General features: G+C 42.3%; 1 protein-coding gene across 1 annotated transcript; it reads right to left on the reverse strand.

The window, feature by feature from the left end:
• Nucleotides 1-3647: 3647 nt before the first annotated feature.
• LOC124151823 (ZP domain-containing protein-like) lies at nucleotides 3648-17486 on the reverse strand. The gene is made up of 10 exons (XM_046524464.2): nucleotides 17262-17486; nucleotides 16673-16743; nucleotides 15617-15867; nucleotides 12745-12858; nucleotides 11950-12075; nucleotides 11330-11508; nucleotides 10286-10485; nucleotides 6379-6570; nucleotides 4500-4744; nucleotides 3648-3853 (listed from the first exon to the last, which is right to left on the reverse strand). Exons 1-10 carry the CDS (start codon nucleotides 17337-17339, stop codon nucleotides 3675-3677), a joined length of 1635 nt encoding a protein of 544 aa, XP_046380420.2. The 5' UTR covers nucleotides 17340-17486; the 3' UTR covers nucleotides 3648-3674.
• Between the last annotated feature and the right edge of the window lie 2155 nt (nucleotides 17487-19641).

Consider the following 19641-nt stretch of genomic DNA (forward strand, 5'->3'; position numbering starts at 1 on the left):
CCGTGTTCATGACGGCCGATAGTAACAGTGCCGTGTTCATGAAGGCTGATAGTAACAATGCCGTGTTCATAACGGCCGATAGTAATAATGCCGTGTTCATGACGGCCGATAGTAACAATGCCGTGTTCATGAAGGCTGATAGTAACAATGCCGTGTTCATAACGGCCGATAGTAACAATGCCGTGTTCATGAAGGCTGATAGTAACAGTGCCGTGTTCATAACGGCCGATAGTAACAATGCCGTGTTCATGAAGGCTGATTGTAACAATGCCGTGTTCATGAAGGCCGATAGTAACAGTGCCGTGTTCATGAAGGCTGATAGTAACAGTGCCGTGTTCATGACGGCCGATAGTAACAATGCCGTGTTCATGACGGCCGATAGTAACAATGCCGTGTTCATGAAGGCTGATAGTAACAATGCCGTGTTCATAACAGCCGATAGTAACAACGCCGTGTTCATGAAGGCTGATAGTAACAATGACGTGTTCATGAAGGCTGATAGTAACAATGCCGTGTTCATGAAGGCTGATTGTAACAATGCCGTGTTCATGAAGGCCGATAGTAACAATGCCGTGTTCATGAAGGCTGATAGTAACAGTGCCGTGTTCATGAAGGCTGATAGTAACAATGCCGTGTTCATGAAGGCTGATAGTAACAGTGCCGTGTTCATAACCGCCGATAGTAACAATGCCGTGTTCATGAAGGCCGACAGTAACAATGCCGTGTTCATGAAGGCTGATAGTAACAATGCCGTGTTCATGAAGGCTGATAGTAACAGTGCCGTGTTCATAACGGCCGATAGTAACAATGCCGTGTTCATGAAGGCCGATAGTAACAATGCCGTGTTCATGAAGGCTGATATTAACAGTGCCGTGTTCATAACGGCCGATAGTAACAATGCCGTGTTCATAACGGCCGATAGTAACAATGCCGTGTTCATGAAGGCTGATAGTAACAATGCCGTGTTCATGAAGGCTGATAGTAACAATGCCGTGTTCATGAAGGCTGATAGTAACAATGCCGTGTTCATGAAGGCTGATAGTGACAATGCCGTGTTCATGAAGGCTGATAGTAACAGTGCCATGTTCATAACGGCCGATAGTAACAATGCCGTGTTCATGAAGGCCGATAGTAACAATGCCGTGTTCATGAAGGCTGATATTAACAATGCCGTGTTCATGAAGGCTGATAGTAACAATGCCGTGTTCATGACGGCCGATAGTAACAATGCCGTGTTCATGAAGGCTGATAGTAACTATGCCGTGTTCATGACGGCCGATAGTAACAGTGCCGTGTTCATGAAGGCTGATAGTAACAATGCCGTGTTCATAACGGCCGATAGTAATAATGCCGTGTTCATGACGGCCGATAGTAACAATGCCGTGTTCATGAAGGCTGATAGTAACAATGCCGTGTTCATAACGGCCGATAGTAACAATGCCGTGTTCATGAAGGCTGATAGTAACAGTGCCGTGTTCATAACGGCCGATAGTAACAATGCCGTGTTCATGAAGGCTGATTGTAACAATGCCGTGTTCATGAAGGCCGATAGTAACAGTGCCGTGTTCATGAAGGCTGATAGTAACAGTGCCGTGTTCATGACGGCCGATAGTAACAATGCCGTGTTCATGACGGCCGATAGTAACAATGCCGTGTTCATGAAGGCTGATAGTACCAATGCCGTGTTCATAACAGCCGATAGTAACAACGCCGTGTTCATGAAGGCTGATAGTAACAGTGCCGTGTTCATAACGGCCGATAGAAACAATGCCGTGTTCATGAAGGCTGATTGTAACAATGCCGTGTTCATGAAGGCCGATAGTAACAGTGCCGTGTTCATGAAGGCCGATAGTACCAATGCCGTGTTCATGACGGCCGATAGTAACAATGCCCTGTTCATGAAGGCCGATAGTAACAATGCCGTGTTCATGAAGGCTGATAGTAACAATGCCGTGTTCATGAAGGCTGATAGTAACAATGCCGTGTTCATGACGGCCGATAGTAACAATGCCGTGTTCATAAAGGTTGATAGTAACACTGCCGTGTTCATGAAGGCTGGTGTTCTTGAAGGCTGATAGTAACAATGCCGTGTTCATGAAGACTGGTGTTCTTGAAGGCCGATAGTAACAATGCCGTGTTCATGAAGGCTGATAGTAACAATGCCGTGTTCATGAAGGCTGATAGTAACAGTGCCGTGTTCATAACGGCCGATAGTAACAATGCCGTGTTCATGAAGGCTGATAGTAACAATGCCGTGTTCATGAAGGCTGATAGTAACAATGCCGTGTTCATGAAGGCTGATAGTAACAATGACGTGTTCATGAAGGTTGATAGTAACAATGCCGTGTTCATGAAGGCTGGTATTCATGAAGGCTAATAGTAACAATGCCGTGTTCATGAAGGCTGATAGTAACAATGCCGTGTTCATGAAGACTGATGGTAACACTGCCGTGTCCATTATATGACATTAAGTGCTGTGTTCATCATTTGATAGGAACGATTCTGTGTTCTTGTAGGCTGATAGTAACAATGCCGTGTTAATAAAGTCTGCTATTAACAGTGCTAAGTTCATGATAATTGATAGTAACAGTGTCGTCTTCATGATCTAGCAGTAACAGTGTCGTGGTCATGACCTGATAGTAACAGTGTCGTGTTCATGATCTGATATTAATAGTGCCAAGTTCATGATACCTAATAGTAACAGTGTCGTGTTCATGATCTGATAGTAACAGTGTCATGTTCATGATCGATATTAACAGTGCCAAGTCCATGATAATTGATAGTAACAGTGTCGTCTTTATGATCTGATAGTAACAGTGTCGTGTTCATGATCGATATTAACAGTGCCAGGTTCATGATAATTGATAGTAACAGTGTCGTGTTCATGGTCTGATATCAACAGTGTCAAGTTCATGATAATTGATAGTTACAGTGTCGTGTTCATGATCTGGTATTGACAGTACTGTGCTCTTGATGGTTGAAAGTAACACTACCTGTTCTAAAGGGCCCGTGAAGACGCCGGGGTAGAATAGGTCTTCAGCAACCCATGCTTGGCGTAAAAGGCAACTAACGGGATCTGGTGGTCAGGCTCACTGACTTGGTTGATGCATGTCATCGTGTCCCAATTGCGTGGATCGATGCTCATGATATCAATCACTGGATTGTCTGGTCCAGACTCGATTATTTACAGACCGCCGTCATATAGCTGGAATATTGCTGATTGCGGCGTTAAACAACAAACCAACAAACCAACCAACTGTTCATAAGACTGGAGTATGTTGCTTGTAACCGGCCGTGACATAATAACGGGAGGCATGCAGCATCAGCCAAGGATGTACAACAGCTGTGGAAACCATCCCGAGCCCCTCATTTAAATTGGCCTGAATGCACTTGAAATTTAATATTTGTTCTTCGGGGAAGGGGGGGGTGTGTTGACGCTCCTGAAACTGTGCAGATTATACGTTCAGAACCCGGATGAACAATGTTAGTCATACATCCGTAATGTTAATTGAAATGATAATTATTTTTTGAAAAAGACCCAGGACATATAACGTTCAGGGATGCATATGTGTATATATGATTTCTCCGGAATTATTGCGATTAATATATTTTGTCATCTGACACTTTGTGTTTAAGCTGAAAAATAGTTTTTGGAGATTGGTTGAACTGTTTATTTACGTCCACACAGAACTGTATGGTTGATAAATCACGTGTTTCTGTGAAGATTTGACGTAGCGATGTTTTACAAACACAGACAACAGAAAGGTCAAGGACAAAAGCGACGTCACAATCCCCGTGGTTAGAACAGTTGTTGATTGACTGAGCGATGACTCGTCGACTATGGGTAACGCTCCTGCAAAAATACGCATTGCACATTATCCAGTGCAGAAATGCATAACAGTTAATATGAACTGTGAACAACATGATCATGTGAATATTTCTTATAGTCTTCTGTCACAACCTGATGTTCACATACCGTTTATCATGTTTGTTTGTTGTTTAACGCCGCAATCAGCAATATTCCAGCTGTATGACGACGGTCTGTAAATAATCGAGTCTGGACCAGACAATCCAGTGATTGACATCACAAGCATCGATCCACGCAGTTGGGATCGATGATATGCATCAACCATGTCAGCGAGCCTGACCACCCGATCCCGTCAGTCGCCTCCTACGACAAGCATGGGTGTTTATCATGTAAGTCCCAATACTTACTTAAACGCAGAAACTTTGGGAACACTTTTATTTTTTGATTAAAATCACACTTTTTGCTTTATAAAAATAGCTATAGCTGCATATTCTATTCCGGTTATTAAGTCAGTATTGTTTTAATTTGTCCAGGGATGGTGGGAATGAATTGAGGTAAAGCGTTAACTCTTCACGTCGGAGTCCGGGTTCGATTCCCTGTATTGAAGCCCATTTCCAATATCTGGTTTTCCACAGCCGTGATATGCTGAAAATGGGAAAATCGGTGTAAAAAGAACTGAAAACATAGTTACCGTTACTGCCAGGCCATTGATTGTCTCCCTTGTCGCTGCTGTATCGTAAGGAACGTCTACTTCGATGTGTTGCTGAACAATTGTTACTGCAACGTGACGTTTTGTCTGACGTCAAACACATGGTGACGTCACAGTGAAGGAACACGGCTGGGGAGTTGTCTAGGTACTTGAAAGCTTCAAATGAAAACTGTACCTTGGCGTCATCATTGGATGAGTGGAAGGTCAAGGTCGTGTCAATCGCGCACCTGAAACAACCCAGTTGATTTTTTGACGTTGATGAAATTTTCGGCCAAGCTTTTCATGGATGTATGGGATTTAAACTTCACGAATTCGTTGAACAGACACACCTTTAGTTTCATTTATTTATTCCAATATGAATAAAACCAGTTTAAAGAATATAATCAAATAGATTTTGATAAATAAGTATATATGTATTCAGATCTACGTTAGGATATTTTCGATTGTTCATATGAGTGAGTGAGTGAGTGAGTATGGTTTTACGCCGCTTTTAGCAATATTCCAGCAATATCACGGCCGGGGACACCAGAAATGGGCTTCACATATTGCACCCATGTTGGGAATCGAACTCGGGTTTTTTTGCGTGACGCGTGAACGCTTTAACCACTAGGCTACCCGATCGCCCCCTGTTGATATGAATACTTTAGGATCAATAACGCAACATTGATTATGATTATGAATCTCTATATACACCTTATTTGAAATATCTTATCATTTAACATGCATAAAAAAGTAAAGTGACCCATGAAGATGCGGGGTAGAATATGTCTTCAGCAACCCATGCCTGCCGTAAAAGGCGACTTTGCGTGTCGCAAGAGGCGACTAACGGAATCGGTTGGTCAGGCTCGCTGATATGGTTGATGTATGTCATCGTATTGTAATTGTGTTGATCGATGCTCATGATGACAATCACTGGATTGTCTGGTCCAGACTGGATGATTTACAGACCGCCGTCATATTGACTGGATGATGCTGAGTTGGTCGTTAAACAACAAACATGTAACAATGACAGCTTTTGCAAATAACACAACAAGCTTTAACCTATTTGTTTCTTCCAGCAATACACGTGGCTATTGTGTTTCCCCTTCCCCCGACAGCCATTTTGTATTTGTCTGAGGTTTCATTATATGCGTTTTATTTTTGGCCCAGCCCTTAGTTTTCTTGATTAACACTGATTATAATTAAGTCAGCTTGAACCTAGCCAAGCCTAGTTGTCTGAAATATAGTAACATCGGTTGACACACTCAAATTTTAATACAGTAAACTACGTTTATAACGAACACGCTTATCACGAACTGACCGATATAACGAACTTATTTTTTAGTCCAGGCCATTTGATGTATATATTCTGTATATATATATGCTTTTAACGATCTACGGTTATTACGAACTAAACTTAGTGGTCCCTTTGAGTTTGTTATAACCGTAGTTTACTGTAATCGAACGCACCGACAGTCAACTCCGGTTAGAATGGAGTCGGATGTAGCGAATGAGGAGAACTGTATGGAACAATCACCCGATTTATTTATAATTGGAGCGAGGTCACATACAATCGCCTCTTGTGTCATGAACAATGGATAACGCCATCTTTAATAATTGAGGTCAGTGCACTAATTTGACGTTTGATTTTTTTAAAGGCCGTTTCGCAAACAATGAAAAGTGGACGACAGACCTGAATAAAATGTCGATTAATCAATGAGACTTTAAGTTATCGATAAATAATCCTCGATATATGTGACCCTGTGGGTTACATGCAAATATTTTCACAACCAAAATATTACTATTATTTTAAAATCTTTACCATAAAACAGCATTCGAGGAAAATATTGATGGAATGATACATGCTAAGTAAAAAGCCTACCCTTTATCGATAAGATCGTACACGTTGTAGGATATGTTGCGCGTTGGCGTCGCAATACATCGGACCGGAAATGGCGTCACGTCACTTCCGTTAGAGGAGACGAAAATCTGTGCGTGCATGGCCTCACCTGGGGTCGCTAAGAAAGAGTTGGAAACAGCCTGTTGGTAAGTCCCATCTTGGAATAATTCCAGTCTGAAAAAGACAAAATAGGAGTTTTACTGGATCTGAGATGCGGTGGGGTAGCCCCGTGGTCAGTGTTCGCTCGTCACGCCGAAGACCAAGGTTCGATTCCCAACATGGGTGCAATATGTGAAGTCCATTTGTGGTGTTCCCTGCCTTGATATTGTTGGAATATTGCTCAAAGCAGCGTAAAACCTTTGTACATTGCACCTGTAGTTGGCTAGAAACAAAGATATGAGTAAGATGGCCACATTATCACATACAGTAAACTACGGTTATAACGAACTCAAGGGACTACTAATTTTAGTTCGTTATAACCGTAGTTCGTTATAAGCATATATACAGCATAACTACAGCAAATAGTCGGGACCAAAAAGTAAGTTCGTTATATCCGTCAGTTCGTTATAAGCGTGTTCGTTATAACCGTAGTTTCCTGTAATTGTTTTATTTGGAGCAAATTTCCCCAAGCAATTAATCGTTTGAAGTATAGTGTTTGACCTTTATCAATGACCTAGGAATATTTACATCCCCAAATTTCGGCCCCGCGCCAATACCCAGGAAGAAGAAGAGAAACCAGGGTTTATGGCGACCTCATGCTGTTAGTAACCTGACCCGTGGAGAACCGGGGTAGAATAGGTCTTCAGCAACCCATGCTTGCCGTGAAAGGCGACTATGCTTGTCGTAAGAGGCGACTAACGGGATCGGGTGGTCAGGCTCGCTGACTTGGTTGATGCATGTTAACGTATCCCAGTGGCTTGGATCGAATCTCATGATGTCAATCATTGGATTGTCTGGTCCAGACTAGATTATTTACAGACCGCCGTCATATAGCTGGAACATTGCTGAGTGCGGCGTTAAATAACAAACAAACAAAACAAGTTTAGTCACCTGGTATCGTTGCTGTCATCTGTAGATTCTTCTCACGTGGACATTAAAAACATTGCTTACCAATGCGGCCTGGCAGCACGCAGTCGTCATAAAGCCCATTTTTTCTTATTCTTCGTAAGTCCTGGTATGGCGCTAGTATCGATACAAGAATGCTGGATCCACGTATTGGGGTGTCGTTTATCAGAAAAGTCACAAGGACACGCAAGTGACATTTGATTTTCATAGAATTCAAACATTGGGAACTTTGTACCCTGGTCGTTTGTTTAGCTCCGTTTTGGCGACCAAATATAATCATATTTGTGTCCCTTTTTGACCGTTAACATTAAATTTGGATACAGACTAACGTCAAAAACAAGATACCCATATAAATGCATTGATATTTTAAGTGGAATCTTTGAATGAATTATTTACATGAAGCGACGTTTGCTGTTCAGTTTGGTATGCCACTGGGAGTGACCAAATGTTGCTGATAATGTTTGCGTTACACACGCCCCCGTGCCACCATCCACCCTAATGCCCCTCCCTCCCCCATCCCGAGGTAGCACAAAGTTAATCTTAACAAAAGAATAGTAACAGAGTCTGAATACAATAAGCAACATTACACGGCGTTTCTTTTGGACTATTGCTATTACCCTACTGTGATTTCTGGTCAGGAAAAGTCCCAGTCCCAGTTTAGTGGACTTAAATGGGTATTGGATTGCCAGGATCTGTGACCCCGTTCATGGTTTCATCATCGTCCCCGATTGCGTTTGACATCGACAACTACTGCTATGCACTGGCTTGCCAGGCCTAGATGCAAGTGTTTATACACAGCCGTTATGTAGCTGGTATATTGCTGCCAGTGACTTTAAACAAACAAACAATGCAGCCTGGTGTAAACATGTCACAAGTGGTGCATATATATGTATTTAAAACATAATATTTTCTCAAGTAAAATTAAAATTCAGAGCGCTGGTAAAGGGAAGTAACTCTTGGACTCCCAGACTCCCATTCCTTCGGTATTTTTTCACCAACCGACTTCACTTTTAAGTGAACATTTTGAAATGAGACAAAAAAAATTAAATTCTGTATTTCGACTTTTTGTTTTGAGAAAAACATAACTTAAACAAACATTTTTTAGAATACAACATCTCGTAAGTGTTTGTGTTTAACAGATGCTTTTTATACTATATGCCGCCAAATAATTTCCGAATCATGTTTAACGTGAAATTTTAATATTGCAGATTTGGAGAGCTGAGAAATCGATCAAGGTAAATAATAAACTTGAACTCTATCTATTTGTAGACATGACCAAATTAAGCTCGTATACAAACAGGCTATTGACCAAACCATACACAATCTATCATCATTATTTGCCGAGTTTATTTGTCGCTAACATGGGAACAGTTACAAATAGCCGGCACATAAATGTAAGGCCGTCCATATAATATTGTCTTTCGTCGTCATGCTCAACGTCAGAGAAATTGGTCAGTCAGAAGAAATCTAAAAAACAAATTTCTTGGTTGGGAATACACGCGATACGTTGTCTGGTTTTGTCAATATGTAAAACATGTTCTCAATAGAAATTTTAAATTTAGTTATAAATATTGAACATTTTTCACAACTCCAGGGCATCGTGCGACATTCTTTGCCAAAGAGAAACACAGACATAGTGCAGGCAGAGTTACTTCCCTTCCCTTAAATGCCACCACAACTCCTTGAATGTTACAACAACCAAATGTTTTCCCAAAGACTTCTATCGTCACTTTATATTTTTTTTAAAATAACTAGGCATTCAACAGCCATTACACGTACATGTATGCAAGCTGCAATAAAAACAAATTTTGGCTAGGTCAGACAGTCTCTTTTCCGTGTTCAGGAAGCTGAACACACCAACTCCAGTTCCGCAACAAATGTCACCTACTTGAAAATATCTATGCTCACTTTCAGCACAAGTCATCTTGTTATAAAAGTCAGGATCAAATATCGAATCAAATATGGTTAGCTTTAATTACTGGATGGGTGTACATTTGAAAGACATTAATGACATAAGGGGGAATATACGTGAACCATTACGCAACGAGTTGACAATTCTTTTACTTATGCCCGTTTGCGCTCAGACGGAACCCACGAGAGGGGCACAAGACGCTGTTAGGCTTGTCCCGGAATAACACGAGTTGGTCACGAATGTTTCGTTACCCTCTCGGAGAGGGGAGTTGATTTGTCGCCACTCGCATCTGTCCGTAACCTACAAGAAGGCTTGTCCCGGAATGGCACGAGTTGGCCGGAAATGTGGGGATCTGCGTCTGGCGTTCAGAGTTCAGAGACAGTTTACAGAGGGGTGCAATATATTCAGGCACGAGAAAGACCGGATATAAAAGCAAAGTTTGGTCTAGGTACAGCGGAAGATGACATATACACAAGACAACACAAAGCGAACGATTAACAACACAACCTACCCCTGATGATCCAGGGAAGGACAGATCTTCAGCAACCCATGCTGGCCGTAAAAGGCGACTATGTTTGTTGTAAGAGGCGAATAACGGGATCGGGTGAATATACTCACTGTGATCATATCCCAATTGAGTAAATCGATGCTCATGATATCAATCACTGGATTGTATGGTCCAGACTCGATTATTTACAGACCGCCGTCATATAGCTGGAATATTGCTGAGTGCGGCGTGAAACAACAAAGAAAGAAAGAAACAAACAAACGGACAGCCCCGTCGAGCAGCACAGTTTTCATGGAATGCACCCACGTGATCAAATAACAATCTCCCATTGGTTAATAACCTTATAACAACGTTTTAAGTCATCGATAGGGATGACAGCATTTTTACCAATGTTGGGGTGTTACCTGGTATCAAACTGTCCCCTTGCTTCCGCTGAGAATGTGAGGACGTCCCTGTCAACACGAAGTGGGACTTCCAGGTTCTCAGAGAGTGGCACGATGCATTGGAACGGAACCTCGATGTCGCGGACGTGTGAAATCACGCCATCGATTACCTCTTCTCGAGATTTCACGACATTTTCATACATGATTTTCCCACCCAGATTCTGTAACGTAGAGTATAGTTGGAGTTAGCAAGGACCTCAGAAAGTTTGCAATAACACTTGCCCGAGAATATATAGCACATGGAAATAACGGATGGCAACATACTCGCTTGACAACGGAAATCAGGACCCCATTGAAGATTGGGTTAGATCGGGTTAGAATTGGTCTTCAGCAACCGACTGTCGAAGGAAGCGACTAGCGGGAGCGGATGGTCAGGCTCGCTGACTTGGTTGATGCATGGCATCGTAAGCTAATTGCTTGGGCCGATGCTCATGATGTCAATCAGTGGATTGTCTGGATATTGCTGAGTGCGGCGTTAAACAACAAATAACCGAACACTGACAACAGGCCAACTATATGACTGACTATCTATATGGTAGTGAACAACTATCCCTGGTTATAGAGCATCTTATAATTAAATATTTAGAAGAAAGTACAGCATTTATTGGAAATGTTCTTCATAATGGTTCGACCTGTTACTGACAGGTGCCAGTTATATCACGGCATGTAAACCGAATGTGGGTGAAAAGCCCGAAGTGATGCAGGTCTCAGACGTTTACCACTTCGATTAAACCCACGGGCACGGTTAGTGCTGACAAACCTCAAAACAAAATGAGGGCGAACCGGGATTCGAACCTACAATCATAGTTTTCTGGCGTGCCCAAGGGACGCAACTCTGCACAGCAAATTGCGGCGTCTTGGACGACTGGGCCACCCGTGCACCTACTATCATATTAGGTATTGTTTAAATATAGACTCGCTTGCCAATCAGGCCACTGACCCTCTGCTATATTTGATTGTCTCGGGCCAGAGGACCAGCAGTTAATATTTTCCTGATGTACCTACAGAGGATTTTGTCCCACAGGCCCCCAGGGGTGCGGTTATCATCACGTGGGTGCCGTTGCTGGTGGCGCGACAGGTGGGGTCGGTCAGGGTGACATGCTGGGCGTGGAGTCCTGGGAAGTGGCCCTTGTCGAAAGTGATGGTCATGGCCTGAGAGGTGCAACTGACGGACTCACCGGTGGCTGAGGACAGAGTGAGTGAGTGAGTGAGTGAGTGAGTGAGTGAGTGAGACAGATCGCCTTAACCATTATTTCTAATGCCTTTATAAGTGAGTGAGTTTGGCTCAAGGTCGTCTTGAACAGTTCCAGTTATATCATGGCGAGCCAGCTTGGTGTGGGAGGAAGGCCCAATGTGATGTAGGTCTCGCACGTTTACCGTTTTGGTGAAAACTAACGAGCATGGGAATGGCGCTGATAAACCAAGAAACATAATCGGGATTCGAACCCAAGATCACGATAACATGCGAGTAACTGTCAGTTCTTTAAAAATACGTGAAATCCTGTCTCTAACATGAAATATATACATCCCTACAAACTAAGAAACAAAATCTGGGATAGGTTTCTTGCACTCCTAAGGCCAGCAAAATTCTTCCAAACGAAATAACACCAACCGGTTTGACGTACCGACACACGTGTGGTGATCTGTTGACAGGTCTAACTCCACATCCGGGCATTCACAATGATAACTGCCAATATCGTTCACACAGCTGTGGCTACATCCGCCATTTTGTAAAGTACATTCGTCAATATCTGCAAATAAAAGGGCAGTATGTGTTCATTTTAGGCGTACCTTTATTAAAACAAATCCTGGTCATAAATTGTTCGATAGGCATAACTTAGAAGTTGAATGGAAGTTGTTATCCATAAACTTTCTCTACTTTGAAATCCTGGTCATACTGAAGTATTTTTTTTATATGAATTTAGTGATGAAACATTATATTTATCTGAATCGATATCAAATCGACATTTCACTCAAATAAAATAACATATTATTTCACACAAGTTTATGCCGGAACTACTGTTTTTTTACTGACACTATGGTTTTCTGAGTAAGATCATAAAAGTAAAACATGTATGTCTTTTCATCCACGCCAACGCATTTTCCGGTGAGGAATGACAAAAATCCTCTATGTATTGAACAATACATTAAATCAGTAACATTGAAAAATGTCAAATTGTGTTTTCGATAACAACTTTTTGGTTTTTAAGACGGATTTTACGCTTGGGCGATCGATAATCTTCGTAGTTTGGATTTTTAATCGAGGGAGAAATACAAAATGCACCAAAAATGGATTTTTGCAATTTACACAGGAACGTTATAATGTTACCATCGGACTGATGGTTCTCAAAATAAAGTTAAATATATTTCCTTTATTTACAATGAAGTAGAAATCAAAAGAGTTAGAATACTGCACATACCTGATTCACATAAACTACCGGTATAGCCGGAAGTACACGAGCACAGGAAGTTGAGAGTTGTGACCTCGGTACAGGAAGCGTTATGGCGACAGGGGCTACTCATGCACGGGTTATCTGGCAATGTTAAGATATCAGAGAACAGCTAAAGGCTCTGTTCCAATGGGTGTTCGTTGTCTGGGTCACGTGTAGTACAATAATATCCCAGTAATGCACTCCAAGCAATGCACTTGGTACAACAGTGCCGCTTGAGCTGCACGTGGTCGGGATTTACACTGACACCTGGGCCGTTGGTTGAGTGGAAACTTGAAGGCGACGTTTGGGCGAAATGTTCACTGGATAAAGGCATATTCTGTTCGTGAAACGCGAAAATGTAGCTTGCCCTAAGAGCTGGGATGAGGCGAAATGCGTTTTACGTCGCTTTCAAGATATTTGCACTTCTATAATGTGTGGTTACTTGTACTAGTCCGGACTAATGCCGGTTTCATAGTGCTAGCCCACTGATATACTAGGGCTGGAACGAGTCCAAATTTACTATCCGGGTACCCGCCACCCTATTACCCGGCCCTACCCGGATACCCGCTATAGGTCTCAAGAGTTGGGTACAAAATGTCCGAATGGATATTGTTTTACCGTAGCCCTGGCAAAACATCTTTAGATACATGATCATGTATACACTGCAGTTGATAGACGCTTTATCCTTACTCGAACATATAAAAGTCAGAACGAATGCCTGCATAGTGGGACAGAAATGTGAACATTAGCTAAACTTGTAGTGTAACTATTTAGTTTAATTGTTAATGTCATTAAACAGTATGTCACGTGACTGTCCACGGGTCCGGGTAGTCAGGACCCACCCGACCCGAGTTCCCGAGTTACCCGTCCCAGCCCTATGAGATACAATGTCACAGTGTAGTATGGATACCCGAATCTTAACATTATACTGACTCCCAGACGACCAGTCCTTGTTTTAGCCCTTTGATGCCACGCCTCCGACGGGTAACAACAAGTACCATCCATTAACGTCTTTTGGTCTTAAGTTAGCGATATTGTATTAAAAATGAACTATACTGGCACTTAGTTAGCACTCACAGAAAATGTCTGCATGGTTGTATTTCTTAAAATTTAATTTGATTTGAATCTTTTAAAAATTATAAACAAATTCTTCGCATAATACAACTGCTGATGGATATCTTAGACTTAGTATCTTTGAAAATTAATAAATTTGCTTATTTTTACAAAAAATTATATTTCAAACATGGCAGGGGTCATGTGATCATTTCTTACCCAAGTCTTCACTGAACCAATTAATTTTTACACAAAGTTACCCAGCCACAGATTACTTTTTAACACAGACATAATCAAATTTAACAAGAGTTCTTTCAATTTTCAATTACATAAAAAAAACTGTGTACTTTCTTTTGCCCCTCAGTTTACATGCTTATATATCAAGGTCGACTGCGCAGGGTGAATTGCGTTGCCTAGACAACTAGGCCGTTTCTGAATCCAAGTCGAGGCTTAGCATCAATAAACATTCTTCAGTTGATGAAAAGATGAAAGGAAAACACAGTACTCATATATAAGTAGGACGTAATGGTGACAGTCACTAACAGTGTATTCTCCCCGGGAAGCTGAGAATAAAAATATTGATTGCACACTAATTTGTCCACGCGGTAAATAACATGTCATTAGCAATAAACATGCTTGTATGTTGAGTCAGGTGCATATAAGTCGCGATCGGGAGGAGCCGATGTAGGAGTACTATATATCTACTCCCTCCATTACAAATAAATCGAAACCAGAGAGTGTACATGTAGGTAGACCACAACAAAGCTCACCTTAAAAAGTCATTTACTAGAAATTCGGGGGCGGTCGGGTAGCCTAGTGGTTAAAGCGTTCGCTCGTCACGCAGAAGACGCGGGTTCGATTCCCGACATGGGTACAATGTGTGAGGCCCATTTCTGGTGTCGCCCGCCGTGATATTGCTGGAATATTGCTAAAAGCGGCGTACAATCAAACTCACTCACTCTCTATAACGAATTGTATACTGGTGACTATACTAAATTCGTCCTCATAATTCTGGAACAGAACTTCAGAAAGTTACTACCCACACAGCACAATAACAGCAGAAAAGGGGGTATTGTTTGGGGAAGGTGGATAAAAATAATCTGTTCCCAAAAACAAAATGTGGCGCCTTTTTAGACCCTACTCCATACTCTGTGTGTCTCATAGTGGTTGTATCTTGTTTCCAGCAGCATCTGAATAATTGTCCTGGGCCCACTTGCACGAAGCGATCTTAGCGCTACAACTATTGTAAGCCTATGTTAAAGTATGGGAGTTACGATCATCTTAGCGCTTAGATCGCTTTGTGCAAGTGGGCCCAGGACAAAAACTAACCAGGTACGGAAAATATAACACCCACAGAGAGTTTTCCTTTCTTTTGAGGCGGTGGGGTAGCCTAGTGGTTAAAGCGTTGAACTTCGAACATCACACCGGTCCGAGGTTCAGTTACCCCAATGGCTACATCTTTGATATTTCCCTTGTCCTTCTATTGCTGTAGATTGCTGTTTGTTTGTTTGTCATTTAATTATTCCAGTTATTTGATGTCAGTCTGTAAATAAATCGAGTATGGAACAGACATCCCACTGATTGACATCATGAGCATCGATAGAACGCAATTGGGATACGTTGACATGCATTAACCAAGCCAGCGAGCCTGAGCACCCGATCCTGTTAGTCGCCTCTTACAACAAGCATGGCCCATGGGTTTCTCAAGATCAGTTCTAACCCGGATCTTTTCGGTTAGATTCTACTGTATCCGTACTCCCTTGACTGAGTATTTGACCTCGACCTTGACCATGACGTTCTGGCTTACCTTGGCAGAACACGGCGACCGTCTCTCCCGACCCACAGTCCTCCACAAACCATGGGTCGTGTTGGCAGTTGGACAGGGTAGCCTCGTTCCCGAAACACTTAATTTCGTCAAGAATGTACGTCATCGATGGCGGAAGTGCATGGAACTTTCCGGCAACCTCTATTCTGGGGTTAGTTGTCGGGTAGCCTGCTTGACGGCAGGCGATCTCAGCGGCGTGAACGTCAAAGCCGTCATCACACACCAGCCCCGTTCTGTTCAAACGTCACACAATGACAGATCTTAAAATGTCCAATGAAGAACTTGATGCATAATGAAGATAGCAAATTGAGATAATAAAATATGTAGTCTGTTAGGGACTGTCCCTTTGCATGTTGATATTCCGGAGTGGGTGGGTTTTTTTTTGAGGCGGTGGGGATTGTTGGTAATTTGTTCCAGAATAAACTGGAAAGAAATCCTGATAAAATGAGTAGTCATAAGACTGTCTAAAAATATATCCAGTCACACTGGAAGCCCAATAAAAGCGGGCAATGTCACATCTATAGACAGATGAAATACATTATAGGCTTGTGGAACGTCAAGTATCTGAACATCTGTTTGAATTCAATGAAGCATATATTATTACGTGAAACGAAAAGGACCAAGGTCAATGAAGCATCAATAACATCGTTGAAGAAGGGATGCCATCATCTCCGTCACTAGCTTAGCAAGGAATTTCTCTCGCTCATGGGCTCTGTTTGATTGGACTAAAAACAATGAGTTTCACTACGACGTTGTAGTGGTGAACAGGCCCATGGAATTTCTCCTAATGGAGATATAATACACTGGATAATCGATAATTTGCCAATACAGTAAACTACGGTTATAACGAACTCAAAGGGACTACTATTTTTAGTTCGTTATAACCGTAGTTCGTTATAAGCATATATACAGCATAACTACAGCAAATAGTCGGGACTAAAAAGTAAGTTCGTTATATCCGTCAGTTCGTTATAAGCGTGTTCGTTATAACCGTAGTTTACTGTATAAGCTCTGCCATAATATGTAATGACGTGTTACCTCCCTGCGTGCGTGATCTGGACCAGGCCGGTGTGAGGGTCGGGCCCGAGAATCAGGGAAACGTTGTTATCCTAGAACATGTCAATGACATACCAGGGGCTTACGTTTACGGCGAAGGAATGAAAAGGGGAATATGCCTGGACAAACACTCACACACAGTATGGGCAAAACAGATTAAATAGGTAAATGCAATGGGGAGAACTTGCAGTTTCTATTTCAAAGTTGATTTTTTACATCGTGCATGAGGATGGTGTGATAGCCTAGTGGTTACAGCGTTGACTCGCTACCCAAACCTCTAGGTTCGATTCTACATATGGGTGGAGTAAAACTGGAACAGTTTCCATTTTATTATGATAAAATGTCTCAAATTACCTTAAACAAGCAAACAAACAAAATGTCAACTAGCGAGCACAAACATGGACAAACACAAACCAAAACCGAAACGGTTTTATTGCAATTGTCCAATAGTATAGCTAAATAATTATCTATTTATATTATTTATGTTATGTTAGGTTATGTGAACATATGCATGAAATTATACATTTTTTGTATAAATTTAAATATAATGTTTGATGACACAGTGTTCTACCTGTACGGCACCGTCAACTTGGGCTATCACGGACACCAGAAGGAGCAACACCGAGACTGTCTCCTCCGCGTGTGTCATGTCCGGGAGCTCTGTGTACACTGTGTGTGTGTGTGAACTAGCCCAGTTGGCAACACCTCAACTGATAGAAGGCGAGTATGAAGCTAACGCACCTCCTGACATAGTTACAGCCGATTGTTTGTCTTGCGATAAAAAATATCGTTCACTTGACTTGCTGGAGATTCTGAAAAATAATTGAAAACAAATATTTGGCTGCCTCTTTCAGAAGTCTTTGATGGGCATTTTGGAAGATGGACGAACATGAATACATGACATTTTTTATGGATTACAACATCTTTTACTCTTTGTCAAAACGTTCCACAGCTACTTCATCAGGGGAATACTGTACTCCTTCATCAGGTGAATACTGTGCTCCTTCAACAGGTGAATACTGTGCCCCTTTATCAGGTGAATACTGTGCTCCTTCACCAGGGGAATACTGTGCCCCTTCATCAGGTGAATACTGTGCTCCTTCATCAGGTGAATAATATGCTCCTTCGTCAGGTGAATACTGTGCTCCTTCATCAGGTGAATAATCTGCTCCTTCATCAGGTGAATACTGTGCTCCTTCATCAGGTGAATGCTGTGCTCCTTCGTCAGGTGAATACTCAGCTACTTCATCAGGGGAATACTGTACTCCTTCATCAGGTGAATACTGTGCTCCTTCAACAGGTGAATACTGTGCCCCTTTATCAGGTGAATACTGTGCTCCTTCACCAGGGGAATACTGTGCCCCTTCATCAGGTGAATACTGTGCTCCTTCGTCAGGTGAATACTCAGCTACTTCATCAGGGGAATACTGTACTCCTTCATCAGGTGAATACTGTGCTCCTTCAACAGGTGAATACTGTGCCCCTTTATCAGGTGAATACTGTGCTCCTTTACCAGGGGAATACTGTGCCCCTTCATCAGGTGAATACTGTGCTCCTTCATCAGGTGAATAATATGCTCCTTCGTCAGGTGAATACTGTGCTCCTTCATCAGGTGAATAATCTGCTCCTTCATCAGGTGAATACTGTGCTCCTTCATCAGGTGAATGCTGTGCTCCTTCATCAGGGGAATACTGTGCTACATCATCAGGTGAATACTCAGCTACTTCATCAGGTGAATACTGTGCTCCATCACCAGGGGAATACTGTGCTACATCATCAGGTGAATACTCAGCTACTTCATCAGGGGAATACTCAGCTACTTAATCAGGGGAATACTGTGCTCCTTCATCAAGTGAATACTCAGCTACTTCATCAGGTGAATACTGTGCTCCTTCACCAGGTAAATATTAAGCTACATCATCAGGTGAATACTGTGCTCCTTCATCGGGGGAATACTGTGCTCCTTCATCAGGTGAATACTGTGCTCCTTCATCAGGTGAATACTGTGCTCCTTCATCAGGTGAATACTGAGCTACTTCATCAGGGGATTACTGTGCTACTTCAGCACGGTAAATACTGTGCTACTTCATCAGGTGAATACTGTGCTCCTTCATCAGGTGAATACTGTGCTACTTCATCAGGTGAATTCTCAGCTACTTCATCAGGGGAATACTCAGCTACTTCATCAGGTTAATACTGTGCTCCTTCATCAGGTGAATACTGTGCTCCTTCATCAGGTGAATACTCAGCTACTTCATCAGGGGAATACTCAGCTACTTCATCAGGGGAATACTCAGCTACTTCATCAGGTGAAGACTCAGCTACTTCATCAGGGGAATACTCAGCTCCTTCATCAGGGGAGTACTGTGCTCCTTCATCAGGTGAATCCTGTACTCCTTCATCAGGGGAATACTGTGCCCCTTCATCAGGTGAATACTGTGCTCCTTCATCAGGGGAATACTGTGCTCCTTCGTCAGATGAATACTCAGCTACTTCATCAGGTGAATAATCTGCTCCTTCATCAGGTGAATACTGTGCTCCTTCACCAGGTGAATACTGTGCTACATCATCAGGTGAATACTCAGCTACTTCATCAAGGGAATACTCAGCTACTTCGTCAGGGGAATACTGTGCTCCTTCACCAGGTGAATACTGTGCTACATCATCAGGTGAATACTCAGCTACTTCATCAGGTGAATACTGTGCTCCTTCATCAAGTGAATACTCAGCTACTTTATCAGGTGAATACTGTGCTCCTTCACCAGGTGAATATTGTGCTACATCATCAGGTGAATACCGTGCTTTCTTCATCAGGGGAATACTGTGCTCCTTCATCAGGTGAATACTGAGCTACTTCATCAGGGGAATACTGTGCTCCTTCAGCACGGTAAATACTGTGCTCCTTCATCGGGTGAATACTGTGCTCCTTCATCAGGTGAATACTGTGCTCC

The sequence above is a fragment of the Haliotis rufescens genome, unplaced genomic scaffold (genome assembly GCF_023055435.1).
Source record: "Haliotis rufescens isolate VD_foot unplaced genomic scaffold, xgHalRufe1.0.p SCAF_23, whole genome shotgun sequence".
Lineage (NCBI taxonomy): Eukaryota > Metazoa > Mollusca > Gastropoda > Lepetellida > Haliotidae > Haliotis > Haliotis rufescens.

Coding starts and splice junctions, on each gene's coding strand:
- LOC124151823 (XM_046524464.2), bottom strand. CDS start 17,339: ATGACACACGCGGAGGAGACAGTCTCGGTGTTGCTCCTTCTGGTGTCC. Junction 4,745..6,378: donor TACGATCTTATCGATAAAGG/GTAGGCTTTTTA, acceptor GGGTTGTTTCAG/GTGCGCGATTGACACGACCT. Junction 3,854..4,499: donor TCAATGGCCTGGCAGTAACG/GTAACTATGTTT, acceptor GTATTTTTGCAG/GAGCGTTACCCATAGTCGAC.